The sequence below is a fragment of the Marmota marmota genome, unplaced genomic scaffold, assembly GCF_001458135.2.
Source record: "Marmota marmota marmota unplaced genomic scaffold, marMar, whole genome shotgun sequence".
In the NCBI taxonomy this organism is placed as follows: Eukaryota; Metazoa; Chordata; class Mammalia; order Rodentia; family Sciuridae; genus Marmota; species Marmota marmota.
The window spans coordinates 75,171,862-75,192,074 of record NW_026000026.1 but is presented as its reverse complement, the minus strand read 5'-3'; the positions used below and the strand labels follow the sequence as shown (position 1 = coordinate 75,192,074).

Here is a 20,213-nt window from a genome sequence, read left to right as displayed (position 1 = left end):
TACTACTGGAAATCTAGTGGATAGAGGTCAGAATGCTCCCAAACATCTTACAACGCACAAGGCACTACCTGCCCCTAGAAAGAACCGTCTAAACCAAAATGACAGTAGTGCAAAGGCTCAGAAAACCCGATTTACACCTTTGCTCACACCATGCTTTTCCTCATTCCGGGCTTTGCACATGCTATTCTCTCTGCCTGAAACACTCAAGCTCTCCTTCCATCCTCTGCCATTATCCTTCCCTCTTCCTTTTTCCCTCAAGTTAACAACCTTTTGATCATCACCCTTTCTAAGCGGCTGTTAAGGCTCTTTTTTTTCCCCCAAATGAATATTACACCTTTCGAAAAATTATAAGACATTAAAAATATCAATAACAACTTATTTGTATGTGCTTAATTAGCCCTCTCGCCCAGAAGGACGGTTACCATAAATTTAATAGTCACTATTGTATTCCCAGTAGGTAGCACAAAATGAACACTCACAAACGTAAAGTAAGAGGGTAACCATCTCATTAGGTTGCAAAGATTAAATACTTTAAACTGTTAGTACCGCGCCTGAATCACTGCACTTCCAGAGAGACCGCGGCTCTGTAGCTAGCACAGGAAAAGGAATCCCTAAATTTAATCTCGCGGCTTCCCGTCCATTCTCCAACTCCGGGACGAGGGAGGAATCTCCCTCCTCCCACCAAGTAATCAGCAATTGCTGCGCCTGCGCCTTCTTCCTCCGCCGTTCACCCGGTGCCAGAAGTACTTTCCCTCTTTCCATTGGCCCGTCAAGACCTTGCGCATGCTCTATATCTAGCACCGCCCCCCTCCACCGCGACCCGGACTCCAACCGACTATAATCCTGCCAACACGCCTGCGCGAGCGGGCGTGCCCCGGAAGCAGTTTTTTGGCCCTGTGACACGTAGCAACGGGGCTACTACAGGGTCTGGAACTGAGTTGGGGGTTATTTGGGGCCGCTGGAGGTACAACTGCTTCCGCCGCTGCCGCCCCCGCGATTGGTGAGTGTTTCTGGTCTGTGGCACACTCTTTGGCTTCTCCCTATAGTAGTGCGGCTCGGCTTGTTGCCCTCTTTGGGCGCTTTTCTCTAGACCCTTACTCCCTTTTCAACTCCTTCTGCCGCGGTCTCAGCACCTTAGGCGCGACCTTCTAGTTTTCTGCACTTTGCTGACAGGCCATGAGCCTTGGTTTGCAAGGAGACTGCCCTGTTGTCAGCTGTACGCCTCTGAGGAATCATCTTTTTTAACTGATCTTGTAGATCCTTGTGGGGTCACCCCTCCCACGACCTCGCCCCTACCAGAAGCTTATCAGCTCCTTAAGATAGAAGTGTCTTCCACAGCCTCGACTTAGAAACTAGATATTTTCATACTCCCTTTCCACCTTCCAAATGCTGCCTTCCACAATTACTGGGGAATAAATGTTTACTGTCTTCTGACTATTTGCTTAAGCAAAGTGCAACGAATGATTCCAATTGAGCCTTGGGCATGCTTTTTCTCTTCTATTTCAGATCATTTGCAATGTCAGGCTTTGAGAACTTAAACACGGATTTCTACCAGACAAGTTACAGCATCGATGACCAATCTCAGCCGTCCTATGATTATGGAGGAAGTGGAGGACCCTATAGCAAGTAACCTTTCAACTTTGGCGATTTATTTAGTTTACATTGCATTGAAAGCATGTATTCAGAATATTTGGTTCTGTCTAAAACTGAATGTGTGAACGTGTCCCTTTTCAGGAATGTGATTATTAATAAATTTCTTTTCTGGAGAGAGCTGTGACATTAATTTGAGTTTGAAGAGATTATCCTATTTAGAATTTGGTATCTTCTGCAAAATCTTCAGGTATGCCAGGGTACAAAAGTAGCTTATTGAGGTAGTTACAGTATTTCTGTATCCTTTAAAATAAGGATGCAAGCTTCAAGTACCTAGAAATAGGCTACTACATAGTCCCACTGGACTGTCAAAACCTTTTGATGGCTTGTGTGGTAAAACAGTCCAACTTTCTGATTTTATCAGGTAATTAATTGATGTTGGCTCGTAATCCCAGCAGCTGAGGAGGCTGAGACAGGAGGATCACGAGTTCAAAACCAGCCTCAGCAACTTAGTGAGACCCTGTCTTAATTTTTTTTTTTTTTTAAAGCGAGGATGGGGAGGTGGGGGATGAGGCTCAGTGGTTGAGTGCCTCTGGGTTCAATTCCCATTACCCCCCCCCCCAAAAAAAAGAAGCTATCAACTCTAATTGAAAGTGCTTGGTGACACTGTTTAAGACTGTTTAACAATGGAAGCTCCCTGTTATGAGTCATCAGGTGATTTTCATATAGCAATTGATAATGATTTTTATTATTGCTCACACTGAAGCAGACATTATCAGTTGCAGATTCAATAGGAAAATTGAAGTTCTTTCAGTCTGAACTGTTAAAAATAGAATGAAATCTTATTATAGTATCTGGAGTTTGGGGCAAAAATATGTTAACTGAAGTTTTTTCCCAATTTCTTCTAGAACTATCCTATCTTTAGTCTCTTAGAACCTTAGAGATAAATCTCATTGTTCTTCTGGCAAATGAAGGAGTTTTCTGCATTAGGGTTCCTAAACAATTTTAGGTAGTCCTGGACCACTTTGAGAATCTTATGAAAACTGTGGACCCATTTTTCAGAAGTACATGCATAAACTCCCCAAATAAATGTGTGTATAACTGTAGACAATCCATGTGTCATCTGTTGTTCATCTATGGATCCTGGATTTAAAATCCCATGAAGACTTTTCCATGATGAGGGAAAAGATTGTGTATCTAGTCAGTCTGTGAGAAGTGTGTAGTACTAGAATGCATTGCATTAATGTATCTGAGTGAAAGTGCCAATGATTTTTAAAAAAGAAAAATTCAGCCCCACTATGGACCTTTTTGTAACCTATAGACTATTCAAGTCTGATAAATTTGAGATGTAAATACATAACCTGTTGAACAGTAGGGGCGAACATGTAAAAATACCCTCTATCTATGAATTATCTTTTTCCTTTTGTGTAGTGCTCAGTTACATACCTATGAGTATTTATCCCTTTTGATCTAACAATTGAGTAGAATGGGAAAATCATGTTTAGAGGTTTCCAATCATTAATTTACCTAAATATGTATTTTTGATAATTGCTTTGTGTATCGGAGGGCCAAAGATTGACCAGAGACTTAGCTAGTAGCAGTCAAGCGTTGGAGAGCCTATCTCTATATGCCAGCATGTTTTTAACCAAAAGATCTTAATGTTTAGACTTGTAGACATATTCCATTTAGATGCAACCTCCTAGGTCTGTCTACCTCAGCATTTCTTCTTTTTAACCATCTTTAGACTTATAGAAGTATTCCATTTAGATTGCAGCCTCCTAAGTTTATCTACCTCAGCATTTATTTTATAACCTGTCCATATTTGTATCACTTAATAATGTGTGCTGGGCACAGTGGCACATGCCTGTAATCCCAGCTGCTTAGGAGGCTGAGGCAGGAAGATCATGAGTTCAAAGCCAGCCTCAGCAAAAGTGAGGCACTAAGCAACTCAGTGAGACCCCGTCTCTAAAATAGGGCTGGGGATGTGGCTCAGTAACCACATGCCCCTGAGTTCAATCCCCGGTATGCCTCCCCCCAAAATAAAAAACAATAAATAAAAAGGTGGCTTATCTTCTTACTCCTCTTAGAATCATCTAATTGCAGTTCTCCATTTGGAAGTTGTATAAATATTCTGTTGCTAACTATTTTCATAATTCCATTCCAACCAAATCATGGGTTACTAAGCTTTGCTTCAGTATTTGTGAAGAAGGTTTTTTTTTTTTTCCTCCTTATGTAATTATATAGCCATTGCTGCCAGTTAACAAGTAAGGGTTTATAGATAATACTTAGGAAAACAAAAGGTGTTATATATTAGCAGTAATAAATATGTGTTTCTTAGCTTTATAAGTTCGTTAGCTTTATAAGTTGTGCTTTTCCACTCTGTATGTATCTGAAAATAGATCTGCAACCTTATATTTTAAAACTTTATCTTAGCTTACCAAGTGTTATCTGTGTGGTTTGCTAACTTGTTAACAAATATCAGCTGATAACTCTTTGTTGTTGAAAATCTAAATTCAAAAGGCATAATATTTGGATTGTCTTCAAGTTTGGCTTATTAGTCTATCATTGGCATTTTCCATATGATGTCAGCTTTAACATTTTCTGGTGTCTTCTATGGGTGCTTCACAGATATCACTGATAACACTCATATACCAAATGAAACAAACAAAAACCAAAAGTAAATATTCTTTTATCATAACTTATTTTTTGTTATTTTATTTTGTTTTGTTTTGACATGTGTGATATTGAATAGATCCCACATTGTATTCTAGATATACTTCTAAAATATGTAGCAACAGCAATCATTTATGTTTTTCTCCAGTCACTTAAAAAAAAAAAAAAAAAAACACTGAGAGCTTTTGTTTTCATCTTTGACTTAACTGATAATACCTTTGTGGAATAAGAGGTTTTGTCTTTGTTCAACAACAAAGACATAAAGTACTTTTTCAGAGATTGATTTAGCATATGCTACTTTTCCTGCTGTGAAACTGTTGCTAATCTGTAAACATTATGTCTGCCATACCATGTTTTCCTTTAAAAGGAGTGAGTCAGTTTTCTTCCACAGGTCCTGTCAGAAAAGGGAGGTAGTAAAATGCCACAGTGTTGTCTTTCTCATGTGGCATTCTGAAGATGGAATGATGATGCCAGCTTAGAAATGGTCAATTGCTCTCAGTGTTTCTCTTACTTACTTTTAATTTGTGAATCTAAATTAATATTTCTCAGTGTGGACGACAGACCCTAGAGGATCTTTGAGACTTTTCAGGGGGCCTTTAAAGCCAAAAGTTACTTTCATGGTAATACTAAGACATTCTGTATGCTTTTTAGATGTATTAACATTTGCACTGATGTAGTAAAAATGTGTTTGGTAAAACTGCTGTTATCTAAGTATAAATCATCACAGGAGCATCAAATTGTTCTAGTAGTTGTATTTTTCAAGGCCACACACCTGTAGAAGAGCAGAGGGAGTCAGTTTCATTTAAGTATTCCCTTAATGAAGCAATAACATTTGTTGTTTTGTTAAATCCTTACCCATTAGTACACCCATTTCTTTAATATTTTGTTGACAAAATGGGAAACAGTTGTAAAGCACATCTATTACATACTGAAATTATGGTATCTCTAAGAAGCGCTCATGTACAATTTGAGTTGCAAGCTGAACCAGTTTGCAACCAGCTTTTTCATGGAGACCATTTTTATTTGAAATAATAGCTGACAAATTGCAGTTATTTAACTTGAGTGTTTAACAGATATATTCTGAAAAATGAGTAACTGAGCCTGTCATTTCAAAGAAAGCAACTGACAGTATATGTCTTCAATGATCAGTTTTGAGTTTTCAAGTGAAAGAGATTTTTTTTTTACCCTGAAATTGTCAGCTTCCTAATAATTATTTTTCTGATGAGAACAATGATGATATTAAATGATCTTTTAATATTGTAGAATAAAATGCCAGTAGTTGGAAGATAAGCAAAATTAATAAAATTAATACTGACTTTTTTCCTAAATGGCCAATGCATGATGTTTACAGAATCATGTAAGAATAAAGGAACCGTTCAGAGTGTTACTTCAATGTAATGGTACAAATAGTTCAATGATGGTATTTCAAGTTCCATGTTGCAACTTGAATTTTCGATGTAGCATCAAAAAGAACATTCATGATAATTCAAAAAGATTATTATAGTACTCTTTTTTTTTTTTCCTAGCTACATGTCTGCAGAATGGTACTTTCTTCAGGTACTTCACCTAAAACCACATATCATAACAGATTAAATTCAGAGGCAGTTCTAAGAATCTAGCTTTTATTAAACCAGCCAGTAATGAAATTTTTAAAAATAGAGTGTGACTTTTTCAATACTTTTTTGGTTAGAAAGTTTTTCATAAAAAGGTTAAAATATAATGTATTGGAATTGTCACTTTAAATGAATTTATAAATATTTTAAATGTTTATTAAATATTTATCTTATTATAAATTTTGATAGATAATTGCTTATTTGGGGTTTTCAATACATATTAAGAATACAAAGGGGTTCTAATACCAAAAAGTTTGAGAACTGCTAGTCTGTATTGTTCATTTTGATTTTCTATTGAGTCACATTTCTTTCCTTCTTTCTCTCTCTCTCAGATATAAAATAGTCTTTGTTAAGCAGATTGTAGAAACCTCCATATGGAGATTTAGTTGTGTTTTCATAGACTCCAATAAATCTTTGCAAAGATCATCACAGTAGTATATTGTGCTAAATCAGGAAATGTGAATTCTTTTTGTAGTTCACCTAGCTAGCCCTGTTGGATGGTGTACATGTATGGACGGGTATGTATGTAAGTAGAAATCAACATATTTACATAGTGAAAAGGCTGTTAAGTTATCTTAAGTTATCTCCGATATAGGATTTTGAAGTTATTTTTATTACAATTGTTAAGTTGGCCACTGGAGTCAGAAAGCCTAGTTTTGAATCTAGGCACCACCGTGGGCAAATTATTTTAATCTAAATTTCAGTCTCCATATCTTTATAATGAGAAATACAATATCTAATATGGTGTGACTTCATGGGGTTATAGTGAGCATAATTTGAGAGAATTCACATTAAACACTTAAAACAGTGCTTTGCACATAGTAACATTTTAAAGGATTATGATTTGAGAATCACATTGGAGTCTCCAAAAGGACTGTATGTAGCTAAACATTTAATGTTATTTTGATTTTCTTTTAGTTGAGATGTTTAATTAAGAATTTTTATTTTAAAAATCTCAATATTGCTGGCATAGTGGTGCACTCCTGTAATCCCAGTGGTTTGGGAGGCAACTTGGTGAGGCCCTAAGCAACTCAGAGAGACCCTGTCTCTAGATAAAATATTTTTAAAAAGGCCGGGGATCTGGCTCAGTGGTTGAACACCCCTGGATTCAATCCCTAGTAACAAAAAAAAAAAAAAAAACCCTCATTAGATTTTTGTATTTTTTGAAAAGAGACCAGAAAAATTTAATAGACTAAGTAATTTTTTAAAAAATATTTTACTTTGGGGGCTGGGGTTGTGGTTCAGCGGTTGAGTGCTTGCCCCTCACTTGTGAGGCACTGGGTTCGATCCTCAGCACCACATAAAAATAAACAAACAAAATAAAGGTATTTTTTTTAAAAATTACTTTTAAAATAATTATTTTGTGTCTGTGTTTCTTAATACATAGCTAGATTAGGTACATTTTCCAGAATGTGATCAAACAGGTATTTGAAGGTGTGGCTTCAGTATCTTTTGGTTCCTTCTTGTCATTGTTGCTAAAACATCAGTGGTAAGGTATCTGTCTGCTTCTAAATCCAGGATTTTCTCTAGTACAAATCAAATGAGACAATAGGTATACAACCACTTTGAAAATTTAAAAGTACTATTTGAATGCAAGGTGTACTAATAATGTTTTATTATATTCACAAAGATTTAACAAAAACAAACTTGATTTTTCCATGCTGTGGTTTAAAATAGACTGTTAAAGAGATTTACTCACTTGCAAAAAATAACATCATGAGAAGTAAAAGGATGATTCAATAGGTACACAAATTATGTGGGAAATTATGTAACATGTAAAGTCTGTCATCGTAAGCTTCAGTTCATTCTCTTATGCATAAATTTATTTCATGGAGTATTGTAATATTATGTACCCTCACTAAGAAAATAGAAAAATAGATTTGTGTTTTTATTTGTTGACATTCTAATGTTTGAAAATGTAATAGTTTGTAAACTACTTAAAATACACTGCACAAATGAATACTGACATCAGGAAGATTCTATATAAAAGCAGGTGACTTTTCAGTGTAGATGATCAGCTTGATCTTTCAATCATTTCAACTAGTATTTATAAGCACTGGCAAAGTTAATATCCTAGAAATAGCATGACCAAGACCTGTCAAATGAAAGTTTAGGAATTTCAAGGATATCAACTGTCAGTGAATTGAAATACTTTTGAACAATTGAACTGTGTTTGATTTGTAGACAGTATGCTGGCTATGACTATGTGCAGCAAGGCCAATTTGTCCCTGCAGACATGATGCAGCCACAACAGCCATACACTGGTCAGATTTTCCAGCCAACTCAGGCATATACTCCAGCTACACCTCAACCATTCTACGGAAACAACTTTGAGGATGAACCACCTTTATTAGAAGGTAAGATTGGTTGTGTAACATTTGATAGTACAAGTTAAATGTCTTCTATCTGAAAAACATGGGACCAGAAGTGTTCTAGATTTTGAAGTTTTTCAGATGTTAGAGTATTTTTGTAGATGATAGAATATTTTTGTAGATTAGATTTCCTCATCCCTAATCCAAAACTCTGAAATCTTAGATCTTCCAGAATCTGAAATTTTTTGAGAATTGTGCCAAGCATTCAAAGAATTTCAGTTTTGGAGCATTTCAGATTTTGAATTTTCAGGTTAGAGAGATACTCAACCTGTACTTTAGTATCTAGCTGGTCAGTGAAAATAAAACTTAATTTTGAGGAGATGTCGTTTCATTAAGAAAACAATCATATATGAAAAAAAATTTTTCAACTTAGAAGCTTTTTGTGGGGTGGGGGGTACTGGAAATTGAACCCAGCATGCTTAACTCTTGAGCCACATATTTAGCTATTTTTTATATTTAATTTAGACACAGGGTCTTGCTAAGTTGCTGAGGCTGCCTTTGAATTCGCAGTTCTCCTGCCTCAGCCTCCAAGCTGCTGGGATTACAGGTGTGCACTATCACGCCTGGCTAGAAGCTCATTTTGAACAAAGTGTATATGAAACCACATTGGGCCAGAGGCAACAGGATTTTTTTTTTTTTGTTAACTAATACTAAAGTATATCAGTTTGTAAACACTGACTTTTACTTCAGATTATTAAATTTTATCAGTGAAAGAAATGAAGGAAATAACAGTAGAGATTATTGAACATGGAAATGAACTAATAGACTGATAATGTTACTTAAAAAATATTGTAGTTTTCAAAACCTACAGAGTAGCAGTTCTGACCTTCTTTGTGTGTGTGTGGACTAGATACCCTTAAAAGTCTAAAGAAAGCTGTGAATACTCTCCTCAGAAAAATGAGCACATATGCATAGAGACATAGTTTTGTATACAATTTCATGGGGCCACCAGGTGTTCCTGAAACCTTAGATAAAGAGCCCCTTACTATTACCACTGTCCATGTATTTTTTGCTGTGCAGTCATAGCTGAGAGATGTAATGATTATCTGTTTCCTCACATCTGGTACCCTTTCTAGTTCATGTCCTTTTTTTCTTTTCCCTTAGAATTAGGTATCAATTTTGACCACATCTGGCAAAAAACACTAACAGTGCTACATCCATTAAAAGTAGCAGATGGCAGCATTATGAATGAAACTGATTTGGCAGGACCAATGGTTTTTTGCCTTGCCTTTGGAGCCACGTTGTTACTGGTAAGATTTTTAATTTCATCTCTCAGATTTTTAACAATCTTTAAATATTCTATTAAAAGCTATTTTGAAATTTTGCTTATACCTCAAGTCTTTGATGTGTTTTACATAGCATTGAGTTGTTCGAATATATACCTATTCATCATTTCTACATCAGTAGAACCATGTAGTGTATTTAAGAAGTAATTTCTTATTTCAAGAAGTGGTCCAATTAGGGAAAAAACAAAACAATAAGGAAAAATTACATAATATGTGGCTTCAGTCCCTCAATCAGTCTCTTTACTTCCTACTTTGCAGGTATTAACAATATTCTCTACCTGTTGCTTTGTCTTTTTTGTATTGGAGATTGAACCCAGAGATGCTTTACCACTGAGCTATATCACCATCTCTTACTATTTTTTGTTTTAAGACAGGGTCTCTCTTAAGTTGCTGAGACTAGCCTCAAACTCGTGATCCCCCTGCTTTTAACCTTCTGAGTCACTGGGATTATAGGTGTATGCCACAGCACCTAGCCTGCTTTGGCTGTTTTTAAATGATAGTATTTTTTGCTTATTGATTTTTAAATGCTAGACCTTGTGGTCAGTGTTTTGTTGTTGGACTCATGATTACTTTCCTGAATATATTTTACCTTGTAATGAATCAAAACATTGAAGAACTATGGGATTTTTCCACCCTATCTTCCAACTCCCAAGAATGTTAAAGTATATTGAGAATGAAAAGAAACACTTTAAAGATAATTGTTACTGTTTTATATTATATCTCTAAATTGCAAGAGATAAATAATGTAGTGAATAAAAATGGAATTTTTACAGAAGAGCTTGGCTTGAACATCTACTTTGTCCTTGACAAAGTTATTTAATCTAACTTCAGCTCCCTCTGATAGATAACCCTGTGCTGCCTACCTAACAGGATTGTTTTGAAGATAAAATAAGACTGGTTATGGCAGAACACTTTGAAAAGTTAAAAGCACTATGCAAGTGTGGGATTTTATTATTGCTACATGAATGAATTCATCAATGAATTCAGCTGGCTTTTTCAAATTTCCACACTCTTAATGAAGTATTTACAAATATATTTTGTTATAAAAATTCTAAGGATTTTTCATTTTGCTATATGAAATGTAGAAGAATTTTTAAGATTAAATCTTAAATGAGAAGAAAATTTGACAAACCAGGGTCTTTTTGAAGGTTCCTCTATAGCCAGGTTCTAGTGATGGTGTGACATGAATACAGTGATTTTTTTTTTTTTTTTTTTTTTTACATACCTTGACTAGTGAGGTAGTTCTAATTTACCTACTTTGCTATTCTAAAATTGTCTAGTGATGTCTTTTACCAGAGCAGAATTAAGGTTTTGTTGTTATTTGGTCAGAGAACTGTAAAAAGTGACTATTTTGGAAAATAATGAAAGAAAAAAATGTTCCATTATATTCTTGTTTTTTTTCCTCCTTTATCCACAGAGCCTGAGCTTAGTGCTTATCCTGACTTTTTTCCTCCTAGCTCTGCTAATATATATTTAAAGTAATTGATAAAATTATTTCTGCTATTAGAAAGATTATGGCTACATCTGCCAGTGAGAATAAGTTGCTTTGGAGCATTTGGGATGAAATCAGGTGCCTTCAAATGATTATTAGCAATTCAAGCATTCTGAATGTCTTTCCTTCATGTCTTTGTGGTTTATTTGCTTAAATTCAATCAAAGTTCTTTTTTAGAAATCCAGCTAGCTTAGGTAATTATACCATGATTTTGTCCTTTTATTTGTTCAATTCTATGCCAAGTTCAGATGTTACCTGGAAAATGGAAAATTAAATATCTGTATTGGGAGGTGATATCACTTTAAGCTTAAGAAGTATATAAAAACTAGTCTGTTCTTATACTTCCCTAAGTGAAGAATATATACATCTTCAGATTTTGTTGATCTTGAATTCTATATCTTCTAAATGTACTCTTTTAGGGGAAATTATGTCAAAACGAACTTATTTTTTTGCCTTTTAACCTGTTATCTTTTCTTTACCTGTAGGCTGGCAAAATCCAGTTTGGCTACGTATATGGGATCAGTGCAATTGGATGTCTAGGGATGTTTTGTTTATTGAACTTAATGAGTATGACAGGTGTTTCATTTGGTTGTGTGGCAAGTGTCCTGGGATATTGTCTTCTTCCCATGATCCTACTTTCCAGCTTTGCAGTGATATTTTCTTTGCAGTAAGTACTGATCTTTATCTTGGGGTTTAATTGACCAATTCCATGTAGTAGGATTCATCTTATTTTCAGTTTGAAATCACTGATTCAACAAACATATCAAATAGTTGCTCTTGTAGGTAAGAACTTTGCTACATGCTTTTGGGTGATGAGCAATGAAAATGGGAATAAATTTTAAAATCTTTTATGAAAGCTCGTTTTACCTATGAACAAGAATTTTACTTGTTTTGTGTTTATTTACTTAGCAGGGTCATAGCAGTAATGAATAATTGTGATCATTATATCACACGCAGAAAAGTTTAAGTTATTCATCTTAAAATTATGCTTACCCTTCTTAATATGCTTTAGATCATATCAAATTGTTTGACACCTTTGAGCATATGTGAAATGAATGAATAATAAATACATAGTCTTGATTTGACAGCTTTATAATTGAAAATGAAACATACTCTTTTTATGATAAGAGGCTATTATGAATCCCCATGTTCTCAGATGTACTTGTATATAGCTTTAAATATGTGTACTTTTTAAATGATCTTTTAGGTTAGATTAAATAGAAAGGTCAATTACTGTTCATGAAGTTCCTCCTTGTGGCCAGTGTGCAAATTCTTTTTCAGTAATTCAAGCACCTCCTTGTGGCTTGTACTGGACATTACCAATGATTAGGCTTTATTTCAGATAGATGGTCAAAATGAATGTTTAGGAGAAGAGCAGTAGGAAAAATTTGGCAAGATAATGGCTTTGCAGCATTCTGCCTTTGAACAAATGCTTCAGAAGAAGCTGCTTTGTGCTTGTGATTTGTTAAGAATTAATATATTTATATTTGAATTTTATAGAAGTTGCTTTTATACTAAAATGCTAATTTTCATCCAGTAGAGTTTTGCTTCCAGGGGGCATTTGACAATGTTTAGAGACATATTGAAGTCATAGCTGTGGGCAAGCAGGATTGGTAGTATCTTAAAGCTAGAAGCCAGGGATACCTGCTGAATGTTCTAATAATGCACAGAGTAGCTTCTACAACAGAGAAATTTTCAGCCTGAATTTCAGAAGTGCCACGATTAGGAAATCTCATATTTTAAAAGAGCAAAATGTGGTTATAAGTTAGCTTTTTATCACATGAAGTGATTCAGCATTATTGAATTTACTGTGAGGTACATTTTAACATTTGAAAAAAATTCTTGATTATTTCTGTATATGTCTACATGTGGATTAAAATGCTTTTCTTTAGAACAGGTTATTGTAGTGTTCTTATACAACTAATCTCATCTGTCACACACCTCCCCCCCTTTTTTTTTTTTGTTACAGAGGAATGGTAGGAATCATTCTCACTGCTGGAATTATTGGATGGTGTAGTTTTTCCGCTTCCAAGATTTTTATTTCTGCATTAGCTATGGAAGGACAGCAACTTTTAGTAGCATATCCATGTGCTTTATTATATGGAGTCTTTGCCCTAATTTCCATCTTTTGAACTGAACTTACTGGGATGTGGACGTCAGTGGGCCAAATACACAAAAAGAACCTTGAACTGTTAAATTGGACCAGCACATTGCTGCAACACAATTCTCGTGCAGATTTACAATAGACTATTGGAGCAGTGGAAGTAAACATGTATCTTTTGTTCATTTTTATAGAACTTTTGAATACTGTATTGGATTTACCTGCAGTGTGACTAGCTTTAAGTGTTTGTGGTTATATAAATAAGAAGTACTATTTCTTTCCTGATCAGCATTCTTTGAAAAACAACTTTTCTTCCTTACAAATTATATTACGATGTTTTTGATAGATTTTTATCAACTGTGGGAAACTAACCACAAAGCTGATAATCTTTCTTAAAAACAACCCAGTTATATATAGTAAACAAGATACAAAACTTATTGCAGAAATATTTTTCCAAGGAATTAGGAAAGAAAAATTACCTGTATTCTCAAATTAAGTACAGTGAAACAACAAAAACAGGATCCAAGCGGAGTGTTGTGAGTTTGCACTTCAGAAGAATTGACAGTCCTGTAAATTATCTCATGAAAATTTTTTGCTAAAATTCAAAGATATGGGAAGTTCACAATAGACATGAAACGTGAACAGCTGTGTAGATGTTAATATTATCTAAACCTGAACTGACCACATTATTGCTTAGTTGGGTCTCCACATTTCCCAGGAGAAAGAAAATCACTAACTTTTTTTGAGAAAAATATTTAAAATTTCACAATTTGAGTATTGCATTTATCAATGTAAAGTACATTTGATGCTTAATAATTAAAGTTTTCCCAATTAATTTTAACTGTGTTGTTGAGTTTACTTTTACTAAACAACTGTTCTTTGTGTCTCATTTTCTGTAATTAGGGTTTGATCTTGACTCTCCACCTTAGATTTAAAAATAGAATTCAGTTAGTATAGAATCAGAAAAAAGAAGATTAAATGAGAAGAAATTTATTTTCTTACATTGAATTTATTTGATTTATATTTAAGCTTTCTTACCAGATAATCTGTATGAAAATACTATGCCCTGTATATTGACCACTGGCTTTTTCTACAGAAACTGCCTCTAATTCTAAATAAAGTTCTGTTACACTTATGAGAAAGTCATGGTATGGAAGAAAAATGTTATTTAAAAAAAAAAAAAAGCCAAACTGATGAATTAATGGTTGTTTTTTAAGTATAAAAAGAAGTTGAGGTAAATTAAAACACATTTCCTATAAGATCATAAGTTCTAATTTCTGTCATCACATAAATATGTTTTTCTTCATACTTAATCTTCAGGAGAAACACACTTGCTAATAGTTTTGGTTAGAATAATATATTTTATTGTAATATTTAAATAGTATCTTTACCTTTTTCAGTTTTTTAAATACAGTTCTTTTAAGGCAATGTATAAATGCCTTCTGTTAATATTAAGCTCTCAGGAATAAGGTAGATTATGCTTTAGAAATTAAATTCACTCTTAGTTAACACTGGTCATTATCAGCCACATTCCCCAAATGGATAATACTGCTTTATTATTTGTTGCCTATCCCCACAACAAAATAATTTTTAAACTGTTGTACAGATTTTTGTTGTTGTTTTTTATTTAGCTCCAAAATAATAGTATGTAAAACCAGTTAATGTGTAGCTCTATCAATATAGCCATACAGTGAAATTGCATTTAATGCAAGAGTTTGCTTGGTTATATGAAGAGTCATGTATAGCCAATATTTCCCTTATAAAATTCCAAGTCAAAAATATATATAGCCATATTTATGCATACATTAAAGATGGTAATCTGTGTCTCAAAAATTGTGGATTTTTTCTTTTTGTCTGGCATTGGAATGGATTTCTGTTTCTTATATACCAGGTTTCATATCTTTAATGCCCTTTTTATGCCCAAAACATACAAGTACCTTTAAATACTAGAAACCCTCAGCTTAGCTCAGTTTACCCAGTGATTAACATAAATTAACTAAAGCTCACTGTGGGGATGACAGATTGACACATACTGTATCTCATTCCAGGTCATGTTCTCAGTAAGTGGAGTGGCAAGTTAAAGCACATTACTGTGTTATTTACTTGCGAATGCACACATGCCAAGGACATGTAGTTAATTTAACACATGGTGTATATGCATGTTTTATGACTTTACTACCATACTGTATTCACACTTTTTGAGAACTACTTAGTTTTGTTGGAAAAGGCATTCTTTCTTCAGATATAGCATATGCAAAGTGCTATAAATCTTGAAATGCTATCCTTGGATACTGGCATCCAGAATTTTTTTAAAAATGTGTCTAATTACAGGACTTTGGCTAGAACTTAAGTAGTACTGTATAATTGACAGTTTGAAAGTATGTATTTTTTACCCTAATAGGCGTTATTTAACTTCTCCAAAGCTAAGAAAGATAAATTTTTTCAATGTTAAAATTATCTTTGTTGGATTAGGCCCCAACTTCCTTAATAAGACTCCTATAGTGCAAGAAATAAAATCAAGAATCTATAAATGGGATGGATTCAAACTAATAAGCTTCTCAGCAAAAAGAAAGAATCAGTGAGGCAAATAGAGAGCCCACAGAATTAGAGCTACCCAGTTTCAGTTTTTACCTACCAAAAAAAAAGTTAATTTGGTTTGAAATTATATACTCCCCCCACCATATGAATGGGGACTTTAGAGTTTGAATAACAGGAAATGTAGAAGTTAGAATCTTATTCTGTAGGGCACTTTCATTCAGTCATGGACAAGTAGGACATAAAAACCATGTTTCAAGATCTCTTGTCATATAGAGCAGATCTGAGGTAATGACTCAAGTCAACCTGTTTATCTTGCCCTGTGGGAGGGGAGATTATATATACATACACACGCGTGCACGTGTGTGTGTGTGTGTGTGTGTGTATGTATATATATATATATATATATATACACACACACATATATACACACAAAACATATTTATATAACAGTGTTTAGTCTTTCATAAAATAGTGTCTGAATTTTTCAAAATGTAGCATTTCCCATGGCAAAAGTCTTAACAGGAAGCATGCTTGCCAAAAAAATAGCACTAAGCCATTCTTTAAAATGCTACCTAGAGCAAGCCTTCTATCCAAATAATGCCCCAAGTTAGTCCTCACAAAGTATCCACTGACACATTTTGTGTTGTCATGTCAGATTTCAACTGCTAGTTACTAAGTGATTTCAATATTTATAAATTCCAGTTTATTTGAAAATAAAAGCTTAAATTATGAAGTTATCTGTATTGAGTGATGTGTGTGTCAGAATATGAACTTTAGAAATGAAACATTTAGAATCAAGCAAAAACATAAGTACCTTTTCAAAAGTAGATATATAAAAGTTAACAAGAATCTTTTCTTTTGAGAGTGTATTTAGGATTTTGGAGAATGTGTGATAATAGGTAATTAACACAAATATCAACATTTATTGAAAATGCCTTAAGGAAGGATAGGTTGGTTACATTTTAATGAAAGAATGCTATGTCATTGACTTTTCCAGTATATACTGTTTGTTTCCAGCAGTCTAAATAAAACCTATCCTTGCCTCTTCTACAGTTGAAACTGCTATTATTTTATACCATAATGAAGAATTTTTTTAAATTAACTCTGCTTCTGCACCATACAAATTACTGATGCTTGAATTGTAATACTGTTACTTGAATTTTAGTAAGTTACTTTGTTCATTGCCAAGTAAATATCCATTTTATAACTGGATGATAGGTAAAATGAAACATTAAATATTTAAATTGTTGGTTTCTAGGGAATGGCAGGGTACTTAATCAAAAATATATTATCATTAATATGCATCTCAGGATGATGACCCTAAAATCAACAAATGGTGACTATAAAATTTGATAGTATTCAGTTCTGATGTTGCATCACAGATGGAAATATTTCTTCTGCTCTTGTGCACAAAGTTCCTACTTTGTTAATGAAGAACATTGCTGATGGAGCACAATGTCCTATGTTTGTGCAAATAAATTAAGGTGATTACATACTCAAATGAGGACTAATTAAATACAGAGCTGTTCTAATTTAAAAGCAAAATACTTTCTTGAGCACATTAGGTTCTAAAAATCGGCTAATACATTTTTTTGTGAGCTTAACTAATTAGGCTTACCTTGCATATATAAATTTGGTTTATTTCTGAAACTAGCACTAAATCTGCGGATAATTTGCAGGGTGAATAATTATGTACTAAGGTGTTTTTAGTAGCTTTTCAACATTTGTGATATACACAATTTTAACCAAGTACTGAGTGGTAACATGTAAAATGCTTGTAAATTTTATTTTTTCACTTAGTTGGCTTACTTTGATTTTCCCAAAAGTAAGGAAAACAATACGGTTATTTTTTTCCTAGATAAAATGTAGTTCTGAAAATGTCTTTATTATATTTAATGACATTTGCTTGTGGATTTCAGTTTCATGGTCTTCTATAGTATCAGAGAATTTGGTAGAGTCTTACCTTTAAAGAATGGTCTCAAAATCCCTTTTATTTCCTGTTTTCCTTTTTAAAGTGGAAACAACTTTATTTCCTTTTCCAATTACACCATCACCATGATAAAAATGAATATTTCTATATGGCAACCTGTTTCAATGTGAATGACCTTCAAAAACATTACGCTAATTCAAAAAAAGCCAAATATAAAGGACTATATATCATATTCCATTTAAATTAACTTCTAGAATGTGCAAATAAATCTATAGATAGCCAGTTAATATTTGTCAGGAGGTCATGGTGGGAATTGACTGCATTGAGCAAGAGGGAGCTTTTTGAGTGGCCATAGTTACACAACAGTATGTTTACTAAAACCTGTGAAGCACATACTTAAAATAAATTGTGTAAGTAAACTTTGAAATATGGAGAGGGAAAATAGGAGATAGAGCAACTGCTAAAACATCTAAAATATCTTTGTAGAGTTAGAGAGGAGGGTTTATGATGGATTTTATTAAAGGCAGAAATAATAATTTTGCCCAGAAAAAAAAGAAAAAAGCAATACCAGAAAATGGAAGAAAGGGAAGTTGCCCCCCAAATTTCACTTCCCTAACTTCCCTAAAATTTATATGCATTTACTCACTACAGTCAATTCCCACCATGACCTCCTGACAACCACTAACTGTCTATAGATTTATTTGCACGTTCTAGAAGTTAATTTAAATGGAATATGATATATAGGCCTTTATATTTGGCTTTTTTTTTTGACTTAGCGTAATGTTTTTGAAGGCCATCCACATGGAAACAGGTTGCCATATGAAAATACAGGTATTCTTTTTCTCCTCCAAGTGACTTATATATACATTTGAATACACACAGTACACATCTTATTTTTAAAGTTTTCATTATTGAGATAAAATTTGTATAAAAAATTCACCATTTTAGAGTATGACTAAGTGGGTTTTATTATACTTACAGGGTTGTACAACAATTACCACTATCTTAAGAATACTTCCATACCCCCAAAAGGAAACACTATACCTCTCACCCCTGCCCTTCCAACCACAATAAAAATTTTGTCTCCAGATTTGCCTATTTAGGACATCTCCTGTGTGTGGAAGCATACAGTATGTGGCCTTTTGTTTCTGGCTTAGTTCACTTAGGATAATGCTTTCAAAGTTTCCCTTTTTAAATTTAGCTCTTATGAGCCTCATTATATATGCTGAATATTGATATTTACTTAATCCTTTTTATTGGCTGGATATCATTTTATTATACGAGTAGAGTTTAGGTCACCAGCCCCTGTTTTCAGACATTGGGGATCTTTGCACTTCCCCCCACCAATGTATGTAGTGCTGTCTCGGTATTGGAATGGTTCATTCCTGGAGTGTGACATTTGCTTTTTTAAAATTTGTTTTAATTAGTTATACATGACAGTAGGATGCATTTATGCACTTTTATATATCATATATAGGTAGGATATAATCATTTTTCTCAGTTACATGTTGCAAAAGCATATTGGTCATGTAGTCACATATATACATACAGTAATAATGTCTGTTTTATTCTATTATCTTTCCTATCCCCACATACCCTCTCCTCCCCTCCCATCACTTCCCTTTACCTAATCTAAGGAAATGCTATTCCCTAGTGACCCCCACCTTATTGTGAATTAGCATCTGCATTTTAGAGAAAACATTTGGCCTTTGGTTTTATGGGATTGACTTATTTCACTTAGCATGATATTCTCCAACTCCAACCGTTTACTGGCAATGCCATAATTTTACTGTTCTTTAAATCTGAGTAATATTCCGTTGAATATATATACCACATTTTCTTTATCCACTCATCTATTGAGGGATGCCTAAGTTGATTCCATAGTCTAGCTATTATGAATTGAGCTGCTATAAACATTGATGTGGCTGTGTCACTATAGTATGCTGATTTTAAGTTCTTTGGGTGTAAACCAAGGAGTAGGATAGCTGGGTCAAATGGTGATTTCATTCCCAATTTTCTAAGGAATCTCCATACTGCTTTCCATAGTGGTTGCACCAATTTGCAGTCCCACCAGCAGTGTATGAGCATACATTTTTCACCACATCCTCTCCGGCATTTATTGTTGCCTGTATTCTTGATGATTGCCATTCTGACAAGAGTGAGATGAAATCTTAGAGTAGTTTAAGAGACTATATTTCTAATATTTAAATGTCAATTTTAAGTCACTCTGAAGAGTCACATTGAACAAGATCTGCTAGTTTAAATGTCCATTCAGGCAATCCTCCTATGTATGGGTCAGCACAGATCATTCTAAACCCAGGCTAATTTAAAAAAAACAAAAAAATTTGGCACCAGAGATTGAATCCGGAGACACTTAGCCACTGAGCCACATTCCCCAGCCGCCATTATTACTATTATTATTATTATTATTATTATTATTATTATTATTATTCTGGGACAGGTTCTCACTAAGTTGCTGAGGCTGACTTTGACTTATCATCCTCCTGAGTTTTGACTTTTCCTGTGAAAGATTCAATCCCAGTGACTTGGGAGGCTGACTCAAGAGGATTACAGCTGTATGCTACCATGCCCAGCTACCCAATTTCAGTTTTTACCTT

The 20,213-nt window shown here is 34.1% G+C and overlaps 1 protein-coding gene across 1 annotated transcript; it reads left to right on the top strand.

The window, feature by feature from the left end:
* The first annotated feature begins 841 nt into the window (after window positions 1-841).
* Yipf5 (Yip1 domain family member 5) lies at window positions 842-13,968 on the top strand. The gene is made up of 6 exons (XM_015485738.2): window positions 842-1,000; window positions 1,507-1,626; window positions 8,061-8,233; window positions 9,353-9,498; window positions 11,512-11,693; window positions 12,996-13,968. The coding sequence occupies exons 2-6, from the start codon at window positions 1,517-1,519 to the stop codon at window positions 13,156-13,158; spliced, it is 774 nt and encodes a 257-aa protein (XP_015341224.1). The 5' UTR covers window positions 842-1,000; window positions 1,507-1,516; the 3' UTR covers window positions 13,159-13,968.
* Window positions 13,969-20,213: the final 6,245 nt, after the last annotated feature.